Source organism: Andrographis paniculata, unplaced genomic scaffold (genome assembly GCF_009805555.1).
Source record: "Andrographis paniculata isolate CXL003 unplaced genomic scaffold, ASM980555v1 Contig17END, whole genome shotgun sequence".
Taxonomy (NCBI): domain Eukaryota; kingdom Viridiplantae; phylum Streptophyta; class Magnoliopsida; order Lamiales; family Acanthaceae; genus Andrographis; species Andrographis paniculata.
In genome coordinates, this window is record NW_026137457.1 from 296,498 (window position 1) to 314,042 (window position 17,545).

Sequence of the window (17,545 nt, forward strand, 5' to 3'; positions counted from 1 at the left end):
GTATATATATATTTTTAAGAATATATTAAATAGTTATATTTCATTTGTATCCATTCAATTTTAGGTCATTTAGTTTTTGTACCAAATTCAAAAAATAATAGTATTATTTAATTCGTTAATGAAAATATGTAAAATATTTTTGATATATTTGTCTTTATATTTAATGTATAAATTAATTGTATTTGTCAATTACGTAAAAAAACAATTAAAGAATAGTTTATTATTAATTTGTAATTATTTATATTATAATAAAAAATAAATACTTTTAAGTAAGACTGATAAAAATGATATTTTTAACTTAAAAAAAAGATAATTAATTTTTTATTTAAAATAGAAAATAAGAACACCCATTTATGTCTCTTCACGCACTCATATACAATAATAAAAGGAAGACAATATTGTTGTCCGTAAGGATGATCCAATAGTATTAGGATGGATTAATTTTGACATATTTCGATCTTATCTGTCATACGTAATTTATTTAATATAACTTGCTTTTTCGGATCTAATTATGAAAATATTGAGTTGGCAGAAGAAGAAGAAAAAAATAAAAAAAAATCGAAAGTGGACCGCCAAACAGTGCCCTAGAAAACTACCACCACACATGAAAAAACTAAAATGTATGCTGTCTACTATAAAACACCTCCTCAATATGTGCAACCCCATTCTGTCATTCAATTACATACAATACATATACATATATATATATCTCTATATACTACCATAATCTATGAATATATGAGAAGTGTGTTTTAGAGAGAGAGAGAGAAAGAGAAAGAAAGACAAGGGATTTTCTGGGTTCACAAGATGTCATTTCTTCTTGACTCTAATAGTTGCAGAGACTAGACTAGAGAGAGAAACAGAAGTATAGAGAGAGATAGAGAGAGAGAGAGCCATTATTCATTCCGTTACATATATACATACATAGATCCCTTTGTCCTTTTCTCTCCTGTTTTCCCTTTTCTGCAGAATCTCTCTACCTGAAAATTACTATTCCCCTCTTTGCCCTTTTTCTCATTTCCATTTCCATGGAACTTTTCTTCTCCCTCTTTCTGCTCAACCACACCCACACCGCACCTTCTCCGGCGCCGCCGCCGCCGCGAATCGGCCAATTCCGGCCGGGCATAGCCGTGATCGTGGCGGTTCTGACCACCGTCTTCTCCGCAACATTCTTACTGTTAATGTACATGAAGCATTGCAGACGAGAGGCCTACGCCGTTCCCAACCCCAATGCCGCCGGCAGGGGATATTATTACACGGCGACGGCGAATAGGAACTCCGGCGTGGACAGGAAGGTGATCGAGTCGCTGCCGATGTTCAGATTCTCGTCGCTGACGGGGCAGAAAAAAGACGGCCTCGAATGCGCCGTCTGCCTGAATAAGTTCGCCGCCGACGAGGTTCTCCGGCTGCTGCCGAAATGCAAACACGCTTTCCACGTCGAGTGCGTGGACACGTGGCTCGACGCTCACTCCACGTGCCCGCTCTGCCGGTGTCGGGTCGACCCGGAAGACGTGCTCCTCTTAGACTGCGGCGCCGCCGGATCGGCGCCGCCGCGGAATAGTGGTAGTAAGAGGATTTCCGGCCGGCACTCGTCGGCCGGCGAGAGGGGCAGCGCCGCCCTGGAAATGATAGCCGAGAAATCGAATCCGAATCCAAATTCAAATTCAAATCCGAATCCGGGTCGGCCCGATTTCCTTGGGAGGGTTTCCCTCGACAGCTGGCACTCCCGTCGCAAATCAGGGAACCCTAATCCCCAAATCCTGGAAAATCAGGGGAGGTCAAATTCAAAAACCGGCGCCGCCCGGAAAGACGGGCAGCTGCTGGGGGCGGCGGCGGCGGACCGGCTGGAGCACCGGATCGTGATATCGGCGGCGGAGGGGCCGCGGCGGTGGAGCGACGCCCAGGCGGCGGAGATTCTGTACTTAAGGGCGGGGGAGATGATAGTGAGCGGCAATGGTAATGGCAGAAGCGTAAATAAGGAGAGAAGCGTGTCGGAAATTACAGGGGTTAGTAGGTATACGTGTAATAATAGAGATGGGAAAGGGAAAGGGAAAGGGAAGCAGGAGGAGGAAGAAAGGGCTGTTGTAAGAAGGTGGTTGGATTGGATTTCACAATCTGAACCAGCTGGACACTCTGCACCAGGAGGAGCTTCCATAGTTGTATGAAGGAAGGATTTTTTTTTTTTTTTATAATTAATGCTGCCCTCTGCCCTGCCCTGCCCTGACCTGACCGATTTGGTTGATCTGTATTTGCTTCTCACTGCCCGTGCCCGTGGCCATGAAATTTTATCCATTAGGGCCACCCTGTCACGTTTGTCGACATGTCCAGTCCTCTTCTACTACAAATTCTGTAGGTACACTACACGAAATCATTCAATGTTAGAAGATCGATATCAATTTTCGGGTGAATTCAATTGCATAATTAATGTACCCATGGGTTTTGTCCAACGTGTTTTTATTTATTTATTGTATAATAGTTTTTTATTTATTTATTTATTTTTATGACGTGAAAACCAAAAATAATCAGGTAAATAGTTTCTGTAAATTGTAACACTCCTCATCTATTAAAACAAAAAGGTCCAAAATATCATTAAAAAAATAAAAATTTAATATATCTGAAATTAATTTATCCATTTTTAAATAATTGTGATTTTAAAAAAATTCCTACATTTTATGGATCAATACAAAAAATATATATATTTTATATAAAATAGTATTAATGCTTTAAAATTTATGTGAAAACTAAGTGTTCTTTATAAATCAACATCACAGTATTTTAAAAAATCACTATTTTTTCTTCTACAACATCACATCAAAATATTATTTAAATCGTACTGACTTTAAATTAATAATTCACGCAATATATACTAACTATTCTCACTCGATAATCTCCGTCGAGGAGTCGTCGTCGTTGTCATCAACGACAAATCGCCTATTCAAACTGCTAGCACGACGTAAAAATAAGGAAGGAAACGGAAGAGTAAAAAGAGCATACTTTACTGTATATTCATTTCTCAAGGATCGAATAAAAACAAACTTTCAGTTATTTTCGCTGTGCAATCAGACCACAGCATACTGAACAGCATCATCCCACACACACAACGATAACAGGCAGAGATCGATCCATCCATCCATATTAGCATACACTTGAAGATATGTCAATATTCTCGATGACGAACAGACAAACAACACCAATGATATAGGAAGCAGTAATTGCGATCGATAGGTAGATAAACATACATTCTCGCTGGATATGCACACCTCTCATCCCTACTCAAAATGCCAAACACTCAAACAACTTCCTGGTTGCTGATATTCCCTCGACGGCTCTTGCTGCTTCACTTTTTGTCGGTGGTTACGCCCACAACAACATTGCTCACCTGATCAACGCCAAAATATTTTTAGATTAGCAATACAAATTCGATAGAAGATGATAAACAGGGGTGGGGTGGGGTGGAGCGCGGGGGGGGGGGGGGGTGTTGATCTACCAGTTTTCCACTCTTATCGACAGACATCGGATTTTCAACAACAACAGTTTGGTTTTGTGAGGTCTGTGGTGCCTGAATTGATCGAACAAGAATGATAAGAAACATCGTTTTCGCCAATAAGCCAGAGGAAAGTAAATTTTCGGAAACTTACTGCTGAGCTTGAAGGTGTCGATGCTGATGTGGCCGGTCCATTTGGCCTATTCATAGGAATCGGGACTCTAACATTTCCCATCTGAGAAAATCAAGAATATTACCAACAATGGTTGAGGTAAAAAAATTCTTAGGTTTCGCAATTAGGCGCCAAATTATTGTATATGAACATAAAGGAAAACAAAATCCCTAAATGCGACGTTAATGTAAAAAATAAACATATACATATACGTACATTCACATTTGTGACATACTGGCAAAGGGCACATTTGACAGATGGGGCGCCGTAAGGGTACATCAGCATGGTGTGACAATTTCCGCAGTTGATGTGAGCAGTATTTGATGCTAACAATAGAGAACAACGTTCAAATAAATTAGGACCCGAAATGATTAATAAACGAGAGTTCAAGAAACTGCAATGTCATTACGAGCATATTCTGAAAGGCGTAAAGGTAATGCCGGAATATGACAGCCTCAAATTCAATTTTAGACCATTTACTTCAAAAAATAAGGATAAGCAATTAAATGATTTTACAATAAACGTCGATTGCATTATGCAGCTGCAAACAAAAAAGGTCATTAGAGAGTGTAAATACAAAGCCCATTTATTAATTCGGTGAAGCTGTTTTTTTTGTTCACGATTAACTCAATTAAGCTGTTTTTCCTATATGATTGCATAGTCTTATTTGTTCACTTTAGATTTCATATTCTTAAAAACGAGCATTACAACATTAGGAAAACCAGTTATGGAAGCTTCCATATCATAATAATTAACGGAAAATGGCGACATAGTTCAATCAGGAAGGTTCTTGAAGCTTCTACACAAAAATAAACCAAAAGGGAGACGGGAAGGTCAAATTAGTGAGGCTAAAGGTAGTAACTATTTCATTACCAAAGATGATCAATCTCTTCACATTTACACTCTCAAAACTTTTGATCCTAATTATCAACAATACCCTTTTTTTTCAAAAAAATAAAATATATCAAATCAAATACTTTTTTCCTCACAAAACACCTCATCAAATATCCAACTTTTTATTATTTCCAAAATTTTCCAAAACATCATAGACACAATTTCTGAAGACAACCAATTTTAAGCAAAATACGCTAAGCAATATATCTAATTACCTGGCGCGAGGTTTACAGTGTGACAGCACGAGCATCGTACACTTGTAGCGCCGCGCGGATACATCAACAAGGTGCGACAGCCACCGCATATAAGTTGAGCCATCTCCATTCCTGAGGATGAACGAGGTTATGTAGCATAAGACTAGCGAAAAAGTTGATATTCATCACTTCAGATCCAAGTAAATCACCAGCCAAGCAACATTAAGAAGTTAACGAATCCAAACTCACGACACGTGGCCAAAATAACAATTTAAAGAAGCATAAAAGGCGGCCTACCTCTAGATTACGCTCCAACAAATAAAACAAAGAAAACATATACGATTTTAAGGATCATTCTGCTGACGTGTAGCCGGATCGAAAAAAACAAAAGCAGTGATCATTTCAAGATTACATAAACTCTGTTTTGGGATAATAAATACATATATGCTTCATATCTTGCTTAAGTAGCTTTTTGGATAATTGATGATTCCATATTGCTTCTTGCAAGTTTTGTGCCGGAATCGAAACAAAATAGCAATCATAAATTCATTCAAAATCCAATTCAAAGAATCTCTTACAGACAGAATCCCTAATTTCCCAATTTCCAAATTTCCATCATCAAAGTTCTTAACTGCATCAACACCATCGTCTTCCTTTCATCTTACCTCAACAATCATCATACAATTCGAACAACTTATGTGGAGAGCAAAACCTAAATCCAAATTCCAAAATCACACCAACAAGATAACCAAACGAAACCTCTATGAAGCACACGCAATCAATCACCAACTCATCCACAAATTCACAACATAAACGCAACAAAGCACCATCTAAAACTCTCCAATTCAACTGGAATTAAATATCCACAAACAAACCTGGCGGAGTAATTGTGGTTATGGCATTACACAAAGCGCAGCACACATTGGACGCCCCGCTCGGGTACATAAGAAGATTCCGACAGCCGCTGCACACGATCTGGCTCTGCATTGCTTCCCCTTCCAGCTAAACATCATCCAACCGAAATCGTCAGAAAAAAACGTCCAATTCGAAACAGTTGACAAGAAACCCCCAAAATTCCCTCAGAAACACACACACAGATGGAAGTTTCAGGACTCACCGTAAAAAAAAAAAAAAGAAAAATCGAATTGAATTCAATCAATTGAATTGAATACAGAAATGAGCGTCGCCGATGGATTTACAAATTCATCGGCGAGGGGCGACGGAAGAAGGCAAGATTGGTGGAAGGGGAAAGCGTATGAATCGATTGAAGCAGATGATGTGGTCTGGTCTGGTCAGGTCAGGTCAGGCAATTCCTTCTTCCTTTTCGTCTTTGCCTGTCTGACGAGGGCGACGATGCTTCAATGCTGATTATTGGTGGTCTTGCCCTTTCATATATTTTTCAATTTTTCATTTTCTAATATAATAATATTAATAAAATTTTTAATTTTTTAACTCTTCGATATGTCCTAGATTTAGGTAGTGTTTTGGATAAGATTTTCAAATTTTGGTAGTTCGAAGAGTTTTGAGTTTGTAGAAAAATTAGAATAAGGGGATGTTTGGCAAATAGCTTTCTGAAGAGCAATCTATTTGATCAGTCAAAAAGCTAATTATGTATTCGATAAATAACAGCTTTTTGGACCAAAAAGTAATTTTTGAAAAACTAACTTATCCAACGTTTTGAAATAGTTTTTTCTTAAAAGTTGTCCTTAAAAATTTATTATGTATTTTATACATATAAATATATTTTGATTATTTATTAATTATATTAAAATATTTTATTATAATATAATTTTACTTTTATAAATTTAAAATAATTAATTTTTATATGAAAATTATTTTAATTGTAAAATATATAAATTTATTAAAATTAATATAAAATAAAAAATATAAATATTAATACTTTATTTTTATATTAAAATTACATTATATAAATTTTATACTAAAAATAAATTAAATAAATTAAATTTATTGAAAAATTATAAATATAATGAACTAATCGATAACTAACGTAATAAATATATACATAAAAAATTTATTATTTTTAATTAAATATATTTAGAAACAAAAATAAAATAGAAATATTCTTAATTATAAATAACTAATAATATCAAGCAATTGTTTTACCAAATATTTTCATACAAACAATTAGTCAAATCTCTTAATCAAACGAACAATGATTTAAATACGCCCTAAAAAGAGTCCATGAGATGAACAATGATTTAAGTACGAATTCACATGCTATTAAAAAATATATATTTAGCATGTTCACTTGTTATTATATTTATATTATTTTAATAATATTTATGAAGAATTATTCAATTAAAAAATTTATACGAATAAAATAATTATATATATATATTGTATTATAGTGTTTTTCACTGAAGAATAGATTTAATTTTTCATTTTCAACAAAATATTAAATTTTGTTTTTTCAAATTTTTAATTATAAAATGCAAAAATTATACTTTATTCGTCACTTAACAATTTATCTATTTTTTCATTTTGGTTTGTTCTATAATAAAATATCAATTTATGTTTTAGTAATTGTATTATAAATACCCTTCAAATTTACAATATATTACACAAATGTCATTACTTTTATATCATACAATACTAATAGGGTTAATTTAGTCTTTTCTTTTTCTTTTTCTTTTTTTTTTACTTTTATTTCTATTTTATCCCAATATAATACTAATATTTTTAAAATTTCATGCAAAAAGAAATGAATATATATAAAAATGGGACGGAAAGAGTATCCACTACATTAAATCTGATTCAAAATAGAGTTTGTTTGATATAATATTTTACAATATTTTGATTTCAAATAAAACTTAACATTGTTCAATCTATGGATATTTTAATAAAAATATGTTAATTAATTTCATAGAGTATTTTATCAAATACTCCATCCCTCATATATATAAACGTGTGCTCATTTGACTGAATACAAAGTTTAATAAAAGTGAATAATAATTGTTAATTTTTTCTTTTACAGTAAAAAATATAAAAAAAAATGAAATAATTTTTTATTTAAAAAAAAGTAAAAATATTTTTCGATAATACTCAAAAAGAAAAGTAAGCATAAATTTGAATATCGGAGGGAGTATAAATTATTAAATATTTTAAAGTTTGTTTATAAATTTTGAAATTAATTTTAAATTTTAAAGGTTTTTTTTTTTTTTTTTTTTTTTTTTTTAAAAAAAAAGTGGTTTTAGTAATTGCAATCTTATGTAGAGAGTCAACTTACTATCAAATTATCCTTTAAACAATAATATATAAATAATTTAGTTAAGGAACAGTTGTTTAAATAGCAAAAATAAATTGGTACTCTTTTCATTTTTTCTATTATCATAAGAAATTATGAGTATAATCACTTGTTTATTATATATAAATAATCCTTTTTTCTTAAATAAGAAATTCAATGTTATAAATCTTATTTGTTAAAACTTAGATTTTTTACAATAACGAACAGGCCCACATAGAGGCCCGGTCCAGAAAACAAAGACAGGAATAATAAACCCAATAGAGACCCGGCCCAAATAGCAAAAATGTAAAATATAATTTATGGCCCATGCAGGTCTCGAACCTGCGACCTTCGCGTTATTAGCACGACGCTCTAACCAGCTGAGCTAATAGGCCAATTGATTAATTTTATTATTATTTCTAATTTAATATTAAGTTTAATATCAAAGAGAACAAGCATACACACGATTAGACTAGAGTATGTTTGATTTATATTCATAAGAGACAATATTGTATCATAAAAATTGCATAATAACAATATATATATATATATTATATATACACAAAAAGAGCATAATCTTAAATATTTCGGCCCCAAACAAATCTAACAAGATCAAATTGAAGCACATTAAACATACCACGGCTCAAATAGTTCCGACAAATAGTGTGAAGAAATCAAAATCTTTACTTGCTAAAGATCGACAAAAAAAAAAAAAGTTAACATATACGTGAAAAATATTGTTACATAGAAAATAACAATGAGATACAAAGGATTCATACCAATGAGTTGATGTATAAGATGAGGTGCGGAAGGTTTTCCAATCCCAACGTGACAATTGCGCCAAATATAAACATAAAAAGGAAAGCGAGCAATATCTTCCCCATGTATACAAGTGTGAAACCCGATTGTATCTTAGAATTTTGATTTCCGGAGCCTCTAGACTTCGAATCATAGGTTCCCTACAAAAAAAATACATAAATAAAATATATATGTAAAGATAGTTCCAATAAAATTTCGAATGTTAAAGCATTCAAGGCTTCATTTTTAACAATGCTTCTCTCATTGTTTATGTACATGTTCAAAATTTAATTCAAATTTAAAATTACATATATTCACGTATATGTTATCATATTAAATAGCTGCAATTCAAATTTCACCCAAGAAGATGTTGTTTTGTAAAATCCCAATATAACATATAAATAAAGCGTATATGAATGTAATTATTGCAACAAATTGGAGAAGTCTACACTTTGTTCACTCGGATATTCAATATTCTTTTCGCGCTATATAATCTATATAATAAAAGATTATTTATTCCCCATTAAAAGAAATTATTCTCAACATCTAAATCTATACAAATCCAACTATAATTTTCTTAAAAAACTTCAAAATCCAAATTGCCAAAACACAAGTAAACCTAACTTTTCACGCTGCATATTCGAAAAGAGAAAAACAATCACAAGAGAAAGAGAAGTTTTGCATTGAATTCAATATTTACAATTGCGAAAGAAAAGGCGAAGAACATATGTGTGCATATTTAACATGATTCCTACAATGAACAATCTTAATCAAAACCAGAAAAATGCTTCCAATGTCGTTATCGCTTCCATAAAATCACCCAAATCAAATTGCTTAACATGATTCTTGAAGTGCTTTCCCTACTTTTGATCGATAATCTCATCACCTATGTAATAATTATTCACTAATAACAACATTTCACACAAATAGCGGACATTGATAATTGAGGACAGCAAACTTCATACCTTAGGAGATTCTTTTTGCACCTGTCTAGTGTGAGCTTCACGATTTCCTACAAGAGAAAAGGCAAAAATGGAAAAATGATTTAGAGACACACACAAATTGATAATCAAATTTGGAAAGTTATAGCCGAAGTGCAATCAGAAACTGATATACACACAATTGCAGGTTAATCAGCTATGGTGAATTCATACATAAGCAGAATGAAACATAAATTTCAAGACACAGATTGATAATGAAAATTGGAAAATTCTATAAGAAGTGCTTAGGATCTGAGACTGAGATAAACAGAATCTCAGGTTAATCAGTAATGGAATCACACATACATGCGCATAATCGAACAAAAATTCAAAATTTGAAGAAAATTACGAGAAAACAAAGATGAAAGAAATCACATCACCCTGTGAATCTACAACAGTTTGCAGCTTCCAACCAGATCCATAATCCACGAGCAATGAGCTAGGCCCGAAGCTAATTGGTTCTTCCCCTTCTTTAAATGCCTCAATATAAGTTGCTAATGAAATATTCATTCCACCATCACTAATCAACTTCTTGTTCATCAAATTCACTGCAAAACCAGCTTCAGTTCCCACGGAAAAACGCCTAATCTTCCCGGAACACTTGCAGATCACTTCCAGAAACTATTAATTTCAGAAAAATAAATATATCGATAAGCTACTGCACAACAACAATCCTCCAAACAGGAATCGCGAAGTAACCTAAACAAAAACACTCCGAAAGTCAACCATTCAACAAAATTAAACGAAACCAGAAGAATCCTACCGTTGGAGCATCCTCTCGCTGTTTCGCTTCGGAATTCGAACGGCGAGAACGCCTGACTTCCGATCCAGAATCCTCTCCGCTCTCTTCCATCGGAGCAATCCTCGCCACGGCGTTGAAAGAATCTTTCCCGAAGTTCTATAGATTCCAATTGGGCCGACCCAAATGACCAATTGGGCTTAACCCGATCCTAATTACTAATCGGGCCTAACCCGGCCCAAAACGGCCCAACAGCGGCCATTAACGGCCATAACTTACAGGTACGGTCAACGGTAGTGCGAATACTAGGAAAGACGACCGGAAGGGGTGTCCCTATAACGGATGATGGGTGGGAGGGGGGGGGGGGGTCCGTTGCCCTAATGGAGGCGCGTACAAGTGAAGCAGCGCAACGTACATCCCCTAATGCGTAAGGGCAAAAATTAATGTCCCAACAATTATGGACATAATGATAATAATAATGAAGGCTGCAAAAATAACACCACATGCAGAGTTCATTTTAGGTCAACATAAAAATTAAAGAGCTGCAATATCTCACCATGTGATCCTATAAAAAAGATGATCTTCTGGGCTCTCTCTCCCTATATCTATCCACCTCTCTCTCTCTAGACTTACATATATATATAGAGAGACAATTTACAGAGAGAAGGAGGTCTCCATTGATTACTATAATCTTCTTCCATTGTCTAAAGGGCAATTGATCATCATATATACGTATATATATATAGATATATAGAGAGAGAGACAGGAGAGAGAGAGAGGGGAAGAAATGGGAAGGCCACCATGCTGTGATAAAGTTGGAATCAAGAAAGGTCCATGGACTCCTGAGGAAGACATCATTTTGGTTTCTTACATTCAAGAACACGGCCCGGGAAATTGGCGCGCCGTCCCGACTAATACCGGTATTTTATATATACTTCGAATAGAGAATATATATATATATATTTTTTATATAAACATATATATTTGATATTTTTTCTCAAGAAAATTTTGTTCAAAGGTATATATTTTTTTTTATGAAATATATATATTTTTAAAAATATAAAATTAAATATTATTTAAAAATAATAAACTCAAATCTTCGATCAATTTTTAGGGTTTTCAAGCACAATTTCCACAAGATGGACAAATTTAATTCGATAATTTTGTTTTTTTCTTATATGTTAAGGGTTGATGAGATGCAGCAAAAGTTGTAGACTAAGGTGGACAAATTACCTAAGGCCAGGAATCAAAAGAGGAAACTTCACCCCTCATGAAGAAGGGATGATAATCCATCTCCAAGCTTTATTAGGCAACAAGTAATCGATCATTCACTCGATCCCTAATTCATTTCTTTATCAAAAATTTTTTTAAAAAAAAAAAAAAAAGTTTGAATTTGTTCATACAATTGCAGATGGGCCGCGATAGCTACATATCTACCTCAGAGGACCGACAACGATATCAAGAACTACTGGAACACTCACTTAAAGAAAAAGCTCAAGAAGCTCCAATCAGATAATAATTTAGCGGGGTCCCACGTGGCGCGTTCTAACATTAATCATCCGATCGTCTCGAAAACTTATGACATTGAAAATACGAGCAAGAACCAGACAAGTGTCCACCACGCCTCGAGTGAGGAGAACATATCGAGACTCCTCGAAGGGTGGACACAATCTTCGTCTTTCCCTTACATGAATAGTGTTTCAAGCCCGATCGATTGTAATAATGGAACTAGCGACAGATTTCATCGATTTTTCGGGCAAACCCCCGGCGAGGGTAGCAACGGCGGGGCGACGGGTTCGATATTTCAATTTTATAGGCCACAATTGGGGATTGATGGTAATGATAATGAAGGGTGGACAACTAGTGAGATGAATAGTGATCATCATCATCAAGAAATTGAGGCTATCTCCACCGTTGATCGCCATTATCGCCATCATCATCATCATCGGAGCTTCGATAAATTGTCTTGTGGGGGTTCTAGCCAAAAGGGCTCGGAGAGTAGCGGCGTAATCGACCACGAGGAAAAGATAAAGATTGATACAAATGCACCTCCGTTGTCGTTTCTTGAAAAATGGTTGCTTGATGAGAACTCCGGGCATATGGAGCTCGATTCGATCTTTTAGTCGGGTGTTTATTCGAAAAGAATTACGGGGATATGTAAGAAAAAAAAGAAGGAAGGAAAGAATTGTTAGATTTGATGATATGTATTTATTAAATTAGGTATAGAAGCGCCCATAATTTCTAATTCTAATATATTTTGTTTTGTTTTGTTTTCATATTGTATGTAATAATTGTCCTTTCGTGATAACTAAAATTTTTTAGGTTCTATTTATTTTGATTTTTCTAGAATTTTTTATTATGCTATTTCTTTTTTTTAAAAAAAAATTATAAAAATTTATTATTTCATTTTTTGCGATGTTCAACATAGTATATATATGTATAACATTGTCTTTAAATGCATGTATATATTTAGTGTTCGGTCGATACAACTAATATTTATATAATAAATGACAACCTAAATACCCCATTTGTCACATAAAAATTGTTCACAAATATTGTAGATACGAAATTTTAAGAAAAATATAATTAGTGAATAATTAAAAAGTATATTAGTAAAAGTAATTATTATATAATACAAATAATTATAGATTAAGATTGAAATAATTAAATAGTTTAATTAAAAATTAAAAAATATAAATTATAAATTTTAAAATGTGATTAAAATGTATACTTATTTTCCCAAAAAAATATAAATTATGTGGGACGGACAAATAGAAAAAATTGATATTTTATGTGAAACGAAAGAGTATTAGATAGTATTTTAAATAAATGAGAAAGTTGTGTATAAGTGAAATAACTGATCAACTAGTACTAACTATCTAGAATTATGTATTAATTTGATTTATATTTTGTAGTTAAGTTAGGTTGTGTATAAGCGAATCATGAAATATAATCTTCAATCACAAAGTAAATATTTCATTAAATACCTCATTTTTTTTCACAAATATCCTTAGTTTACATCACATCATTACTTTTACACAAAAAAAAATGAAGGGCAAAAATGTCATTTATTACTTTTAACTACCCACTATAATTAAAATACTATTATTTTTTAAACACCGTGCCAAAAGTAAATGTTTACTTTGTTTGTGGACGGAGGAGGAAGTAAAATATTTTATAAAAAAAATAGAGGTACATAATTGAAGTATAAATGTATAGAATTGCAAGATAAAAATTGGTGTATATATTCATTTTAACATTGACTTTTTTTTAAAAAGAAAAAATCTATTTAAATAATTTTTTTGAATATAATATTTTGTACAAAAATAAAGTAATTTCTAGATAATTAAATAGTAAAAAAATTTGTGACTGATGTCCAAAAGAACATATGTTTCCATTAAATACACGAATTGCATTTTATGAACCCCACATGTTTCTAAGTCACCTAACTGTTATGATCATGTGATTAGTGTAATGATATGTACCTATAAAAACATCAACAATAATCAAATAATAAACAAAAATAGATATATAATATTTTAATTTTTTTTTCCTTTTTTCAACCTTATAATTTATTTTCAAAATTATACTACCCCCTCCGTCCCAAATACAGTGTCTGCTACACTGTAGGTACAATATTTTAGGAGGGGTATAATTAGTAGATAATTAAGAATATATTAGTGAAAATAATTATCTTATAATATAAATAATTATAAATTAAGATTAAGATAACTAATTAGTTTAATTAAAATAAAAAAAAATAAAATTTAAAATGAGATTAAAGTGTGTAATCATTTTCCAAAAAAGGAAAGTGACATAGTATGTAGGACGGACAGAAACGGCTACGTGGACATGGTATCTGGACAGAGGGAATAATATTTTTTTAATTTATTACAAAACTATTTTGAACCAATTGGAATAGAGGAAGTATTTGTTAATTCAATACTTCAAAATAAATAAATATAGAAAAATATCACCCATAAATTAGCAATTTTAATTATGAATTGTAAAGTGACACATTCTTTAATTGTTAAAATGTCTAAAATTTAATTAAGTGATATTCTATTAAAAAAAAAAAAGAATTTTTTCATCCAATTAATTTACTTTTTTACACTAATCACAATACATATAATTTTATATTCTATTTTCTCATTAAAATTAGTAAGTCAATAATTTTTTTCCTTTTCTTTTTATCTCTCGTACTAAAAAAATATTTCAAATTAAAACACAAAACAAACAAACTCGTAATATATTTTTCTAAAAAATTATATATAAGAAAATAAAAATATTACTAAGAGTTGAGAAATCATCAAAAGACCAAATAAAGAAAGTGTCATGACAGCAGTGACTTTAATTAAGTTCAGACAGCTAAGTTTCACGAAAGTCTCGAGTATTGCCATTACAATGACAATATAGTTTTTTGTACATAGATTTGATTAATAATAATAAGATATTTTTATTAAAAAATATAAAATTTGTATAGAAAACTAAAAGTATAAATTATTATTCATCCATATTAAAAATCTCGTTAAAAATATAGTCATATTTTTGCATCATGGGGTGAGTATTTAAGGTATAAGTATAATCTTAACAGATATAAATAAAAAATTTTAAAAATATATTAATTTAAATTTTCGTTTAAATAATATTTTGATATGACAGATGATTATGTCAGATGAACAGTACTTTCACCGTCCTAGTTAATTTTTCCATTCTTTCTATATCCGTTCGTTGTACATAAATTGTTCTCTTTTTTTTGAAATATAATTATACACTTGAATCATATTTTAAAATTCATAATTTATATATTTTTATTTTAATTAAACTATTTAGACATCTTGATTTTAATATATAATTATTTTAATTATATAATAATTATTTTTACTAATACACTTCTTAATTACTTCTAATTATATAATACCTAAAGTTTTTGTACCCAACTAAAGTGACAAATTAATTGGGGACGGATAAAATATTTATTTTGCCTTAATATTATAAAAGAATAAATCCTAAAGTATGGTCTAAAATTAGTACTCTCTCCGTTCATAAACTAATGTCCTATTTTCTTATTTGGGACGTCCAACAACTATTGTCCTATTTTTTTTTTAAACACAAATTTTACATTTTTACCCTTCATTCATTTATTACTTTTAATATATACCATACAATTAAGGACAAATTTGTCAAATCATAACAAAAAGACAATCACTTAAAAAACCGTGCAAATATATTTTAGGACAATAGAAATTGGACGAATGGAGTATTTGATTATATTTAAAACCTTATATTGTATTGATTATTAGTATTTGTGAAATTATTACTCCCTCTGAAACAAGAGTATCATTAATTTTTTTTACGTAATTTTTTCTAATATTAGTACTATATTAATTTGTAGTAAATAGAAAAATATTTCTATTATTATTATATAATATAAAAGTAATAAATTAATGAATCAGTGGCTGATCCTGTCAACTCATCATGATGTTAATTTGACCGAATTAACATCATACAAATATATGTATAACATATATTGATCCGATCAAATCAAGTAATAACATTTGACAACGTATTATAAATTATAAAGATATTTATTGTGTTAAATACGTAGTACAAATACTAAATTAATAAATAACACATTTATTTTGGAACAAATATAAATAAAAGATAGCACCCTTTTATGAGATCGAGATAATATTATTAATTTTTATAAGAAAATCAATAAGCAGTAGTAGTATAGTTTTCATTAAAAATTATGGTATTGAATGGATAAAAATTGAAAGCAAATTTCTTTAATTCCTCCGTCTCAAAATTATAGTTTGGGTTGTATTTGACACGAGATTTAAAGAATATTGATATTATATTGGTAGTGGATAAAAAATACGGGTAAAATTTTTTTTTGATATGATTATTTAAGTGAGACTATTGTTTTAAAACGGATAAAAATAATAAACAAAACTATTGCATTGGGACAAAGGAGTATAACATTTCACAATTTACAATTCGAATTACCTTTTAAGAGTTAAAAAATATGTACATATATATAAATATTAAAAATATGATATAAATATAACAATAATTAGAATTATTTATTAAAAAAACAGGATGAAGAGATAATAAGAATAATGTTCAAATAATAATAGTAGTAATAATTGTACTCTCTCGGTAGTTCAAATCTATTCCCACTTTTTTTATTAGGTTGTCATTGAAAAATAATCTCGTTACATTTTTAAGTAAAAAATTATTACATTTTTTTACTATAAAAGAAAAAAATTATCATTATTATTTATTTTTATTAAAACTTGTGTATGACCAAATAAACACACATTTACATAATAGAAAGAATATCAAATAAATTAACTTATCAAATAAATTAACTAAAAAATAAAGTAAGTACTATTTTTTTAATAAAAAATATCTTTATAATTCTTAATAATTATCAATAAAAGAACGCCAAAAGAACACCATATTCAATTTTTACACTCAAGCCATATACAGTCGCTATAAGTCGGCAATGCATGTGACATATATAAACCCCTCCCCCCACCCCCCCGGCCGGCCCCCACACCCCTATGGTTTATTATTATAAAAATATATTTAGTTATTATAGAATATTAATATAGTCACTTGGAACTTATCACACCTATGTTATTATTATGTTATTATTATTATTATTTTCTCACAATCACATCAATATATGATAAGTATTTTTTTTTTTGTCGTATATGTTAAATTATTTTTACTTTTTATTGCTACAATAATTTGATCTTATAAGTCTTCACTTTAATTATTCATGCAATTATTGCGTATTATCTAAAACAATTACACGTAACTAAGATAAATATATACTCCAATATAAATTACTCTATTGTGCCAGTTAAAAATATCACTTTTATTATTATTATTTTTATTTCATTAAAAAAATATTTATTTTATATCATAATAAAAATATTCACATACTAATATTGAATTATCTTTAATTTTTATATAAATTACAAATATTATTACACATGCAATTAATTTATACATATTGAATATAGTCC

The 17,545-nt window shown here is 30.7% G+C and overlaps 4 protein-coding genes and 1 non-coding gene across 5 annotated transcripts; 2 read left to right on the forward strand and 3 right to left on the reverse strand.

Annotated features, from left to right (window-relative positions):
* Positions 1 to 656: 656 nt before the first annotated feature.
* On the forward strand, positions 657 to 2,483 carry LOC127264344 (RING-H2 finger protein ATL43-like). The gene has a single exon (XM_051293828.1). The coding sequence runs from the start codon at positions 1,029 to 1,031 to the stop codon at positions 2,163 to 2,165; it is 1,137 nt and encodes a 378-aa protein (XP_051149785.1). The 5' UTR covers positions 657 to 1,028; the 3' UTR covers positions 2,166 to 2,483.
* Positions 2,484 to 2,974: 491 nt separating this feature from the next.
* On the reverse strand, positions 2,975 to 6,114 carry LOC127265829 (protein LSD1-like). Its single transcript, XM_051295843.1, has 7 exons — positions 5,862 to 6,114; positions 5,620 to 5,746; positions 4,766 to 4,876; positions 3,873 to 3,982; positions 3,639 to 3,719; positions 3,488 to 3,559; positions 2,975 to 3,379 (listed from the first exon to the last, which is right to left on the reverse strand). The coding sequence occupies exons 2-7, from the start codon at positions 5,729 to 5,731 to the stop codon at positions 3,338 to 3,340; spliced, it is 528 nt and encodes a 175-aa protein (XP_051151800.1). The 5' UTR covers positions 5,732 to 5,746; positions 5,862 to 6,114; the 3' UTR covers positions 2,975 to 3,337.
* A 2,195-nt stretch (positions 6,115 to 8,309) lies between these two features.
* On the reverse strand, positions 8,310 to 8,383 carry TRNAI-AAU (transfer RNA isoleucine (anticodon AAU)). The gene has a single exon. It is a non-coding gene; the product is annotated as a tRNA-Ile (tRNA).
* A 213-nt stretch (positions 8,384 to 8,596) lies between these two features.
* LOC127263855 (uncharacterized) lies at positions 8,597 to 10,652 on the reverse strand. The gene is made up of 4 exons (XM_051293123.1): positions 10,530 to 10,652; positions 10,147 to 10,387; positions 9,752 to 9,798; positions 8,597 to 8,947 (listed from the first exon to the last, which is right to left on the reverse strand). The coding sequence occupies exons 1-4, from the start codon at positions 10,617 to 10,619 to the stop codon at positions 8,762 to 8,764; spliced, it is 564 nt and encodes a 187-aa protein (XP_051149080.1). The 5' UTR covers positions 10,620 to 10,652; the 3' UTR covers positions 8,597 to 8,761.
* A 511-nt stretch (positions 10,653 to 11,163) lies between these two features.
* On the forward strand, positions 11,164 to 12,823 carry LOC127265236 (transcription factor MYB60-like). Its single transcript, XM_051294963.1, has 3 exons — positions 11,164 to 11,425; positions 11,692 to 11,821; positions 11,917 to 12,823. Exons 1-3 carry the CDS (start codon positions 11,293 to 11,295, stop codon positions 12,626 to 12,628), a joined length of 975 nt encoding a protein of 324 aa, XP_051150920.1. The 5' UTR covers positions 11,164 to 11,292; the 3' UTR covers positions 12,629 to 12,823.
* Positions 12,824 to 17,545: the final 4,722 nt, after the last annotated feature.

Bases quoted from the DNA above. Each gene is read 5' to 3' on its own strand.
- LOC127265236 (XM_051294963.1), top strand. From the start codon at position 11,293: ATGGGAAGGCCACCATGCTGTGATAAAGTTGGAATCAAGAAAGGTCCA. The intron at 11,426-11,691 runs GTATTTTATATA...TTATATGTTAAG, and splicing joins CGCCGTCCCGACTAATACCG to GGTTGATGAGATGCAGCAAA. The intron at 11,822-11,916 runs GTAATCGATCAT...ATACAATTGCAG, and splicing joins CAAGCTTTATTAGGCAACAA to ATGGGCCGCGATAGCTACAT.
- LOC127263855 (XM_051293123.1), bottom strand. From the start codon at position 10,619: ATGGAAGAGAGCGGAGAGGATTCTGGATCGGAAGTCAGGCGTTCTCGC. The intron at 10,388-10,529 runs GTAGGATTCTTC...TGAAATTAATAG, and splicing joins AGCGAGAGGATGCTCCAACG to TTTCTGGAAGTGATCTGCAA. The intron at 9,799-10,146 runs GTGATGTGATTT...TTTCTCTTGTAG, and splicing joins AACTGTTGTAGATTCACAGG to GAAATCGTGAAGCTCACACT.
- LOC127265829 (XM_051295843.1), bottom strand. From the start codon at position 5,731: ATGCAGAGCCAGATCGTGTGCAGCGGCTGTCGGAATCTTCTTATGTAC. The intron at 3,983-4,765 runs GTAATTAGATAT...CTCTATTGTTAG, and splicing joins CACTGTAAACCTCGCGCCAG to CATCAAATACTGCTCACATC. The intron at 3,380-3,487 runs GTAGATCAACAC...GGCGTTGATCAG, and splicing joins TCGATAAGAGTGGAAAACTG to GTGAGCAATGTTGTTGTGGG.
- LOC127264344 (XM_051293828.1), top strand. From the start codon at position 1,029: ATGGAACTTTTCTTCTCCCTCTTTCTGCTCAACCACACCCACACCGCA.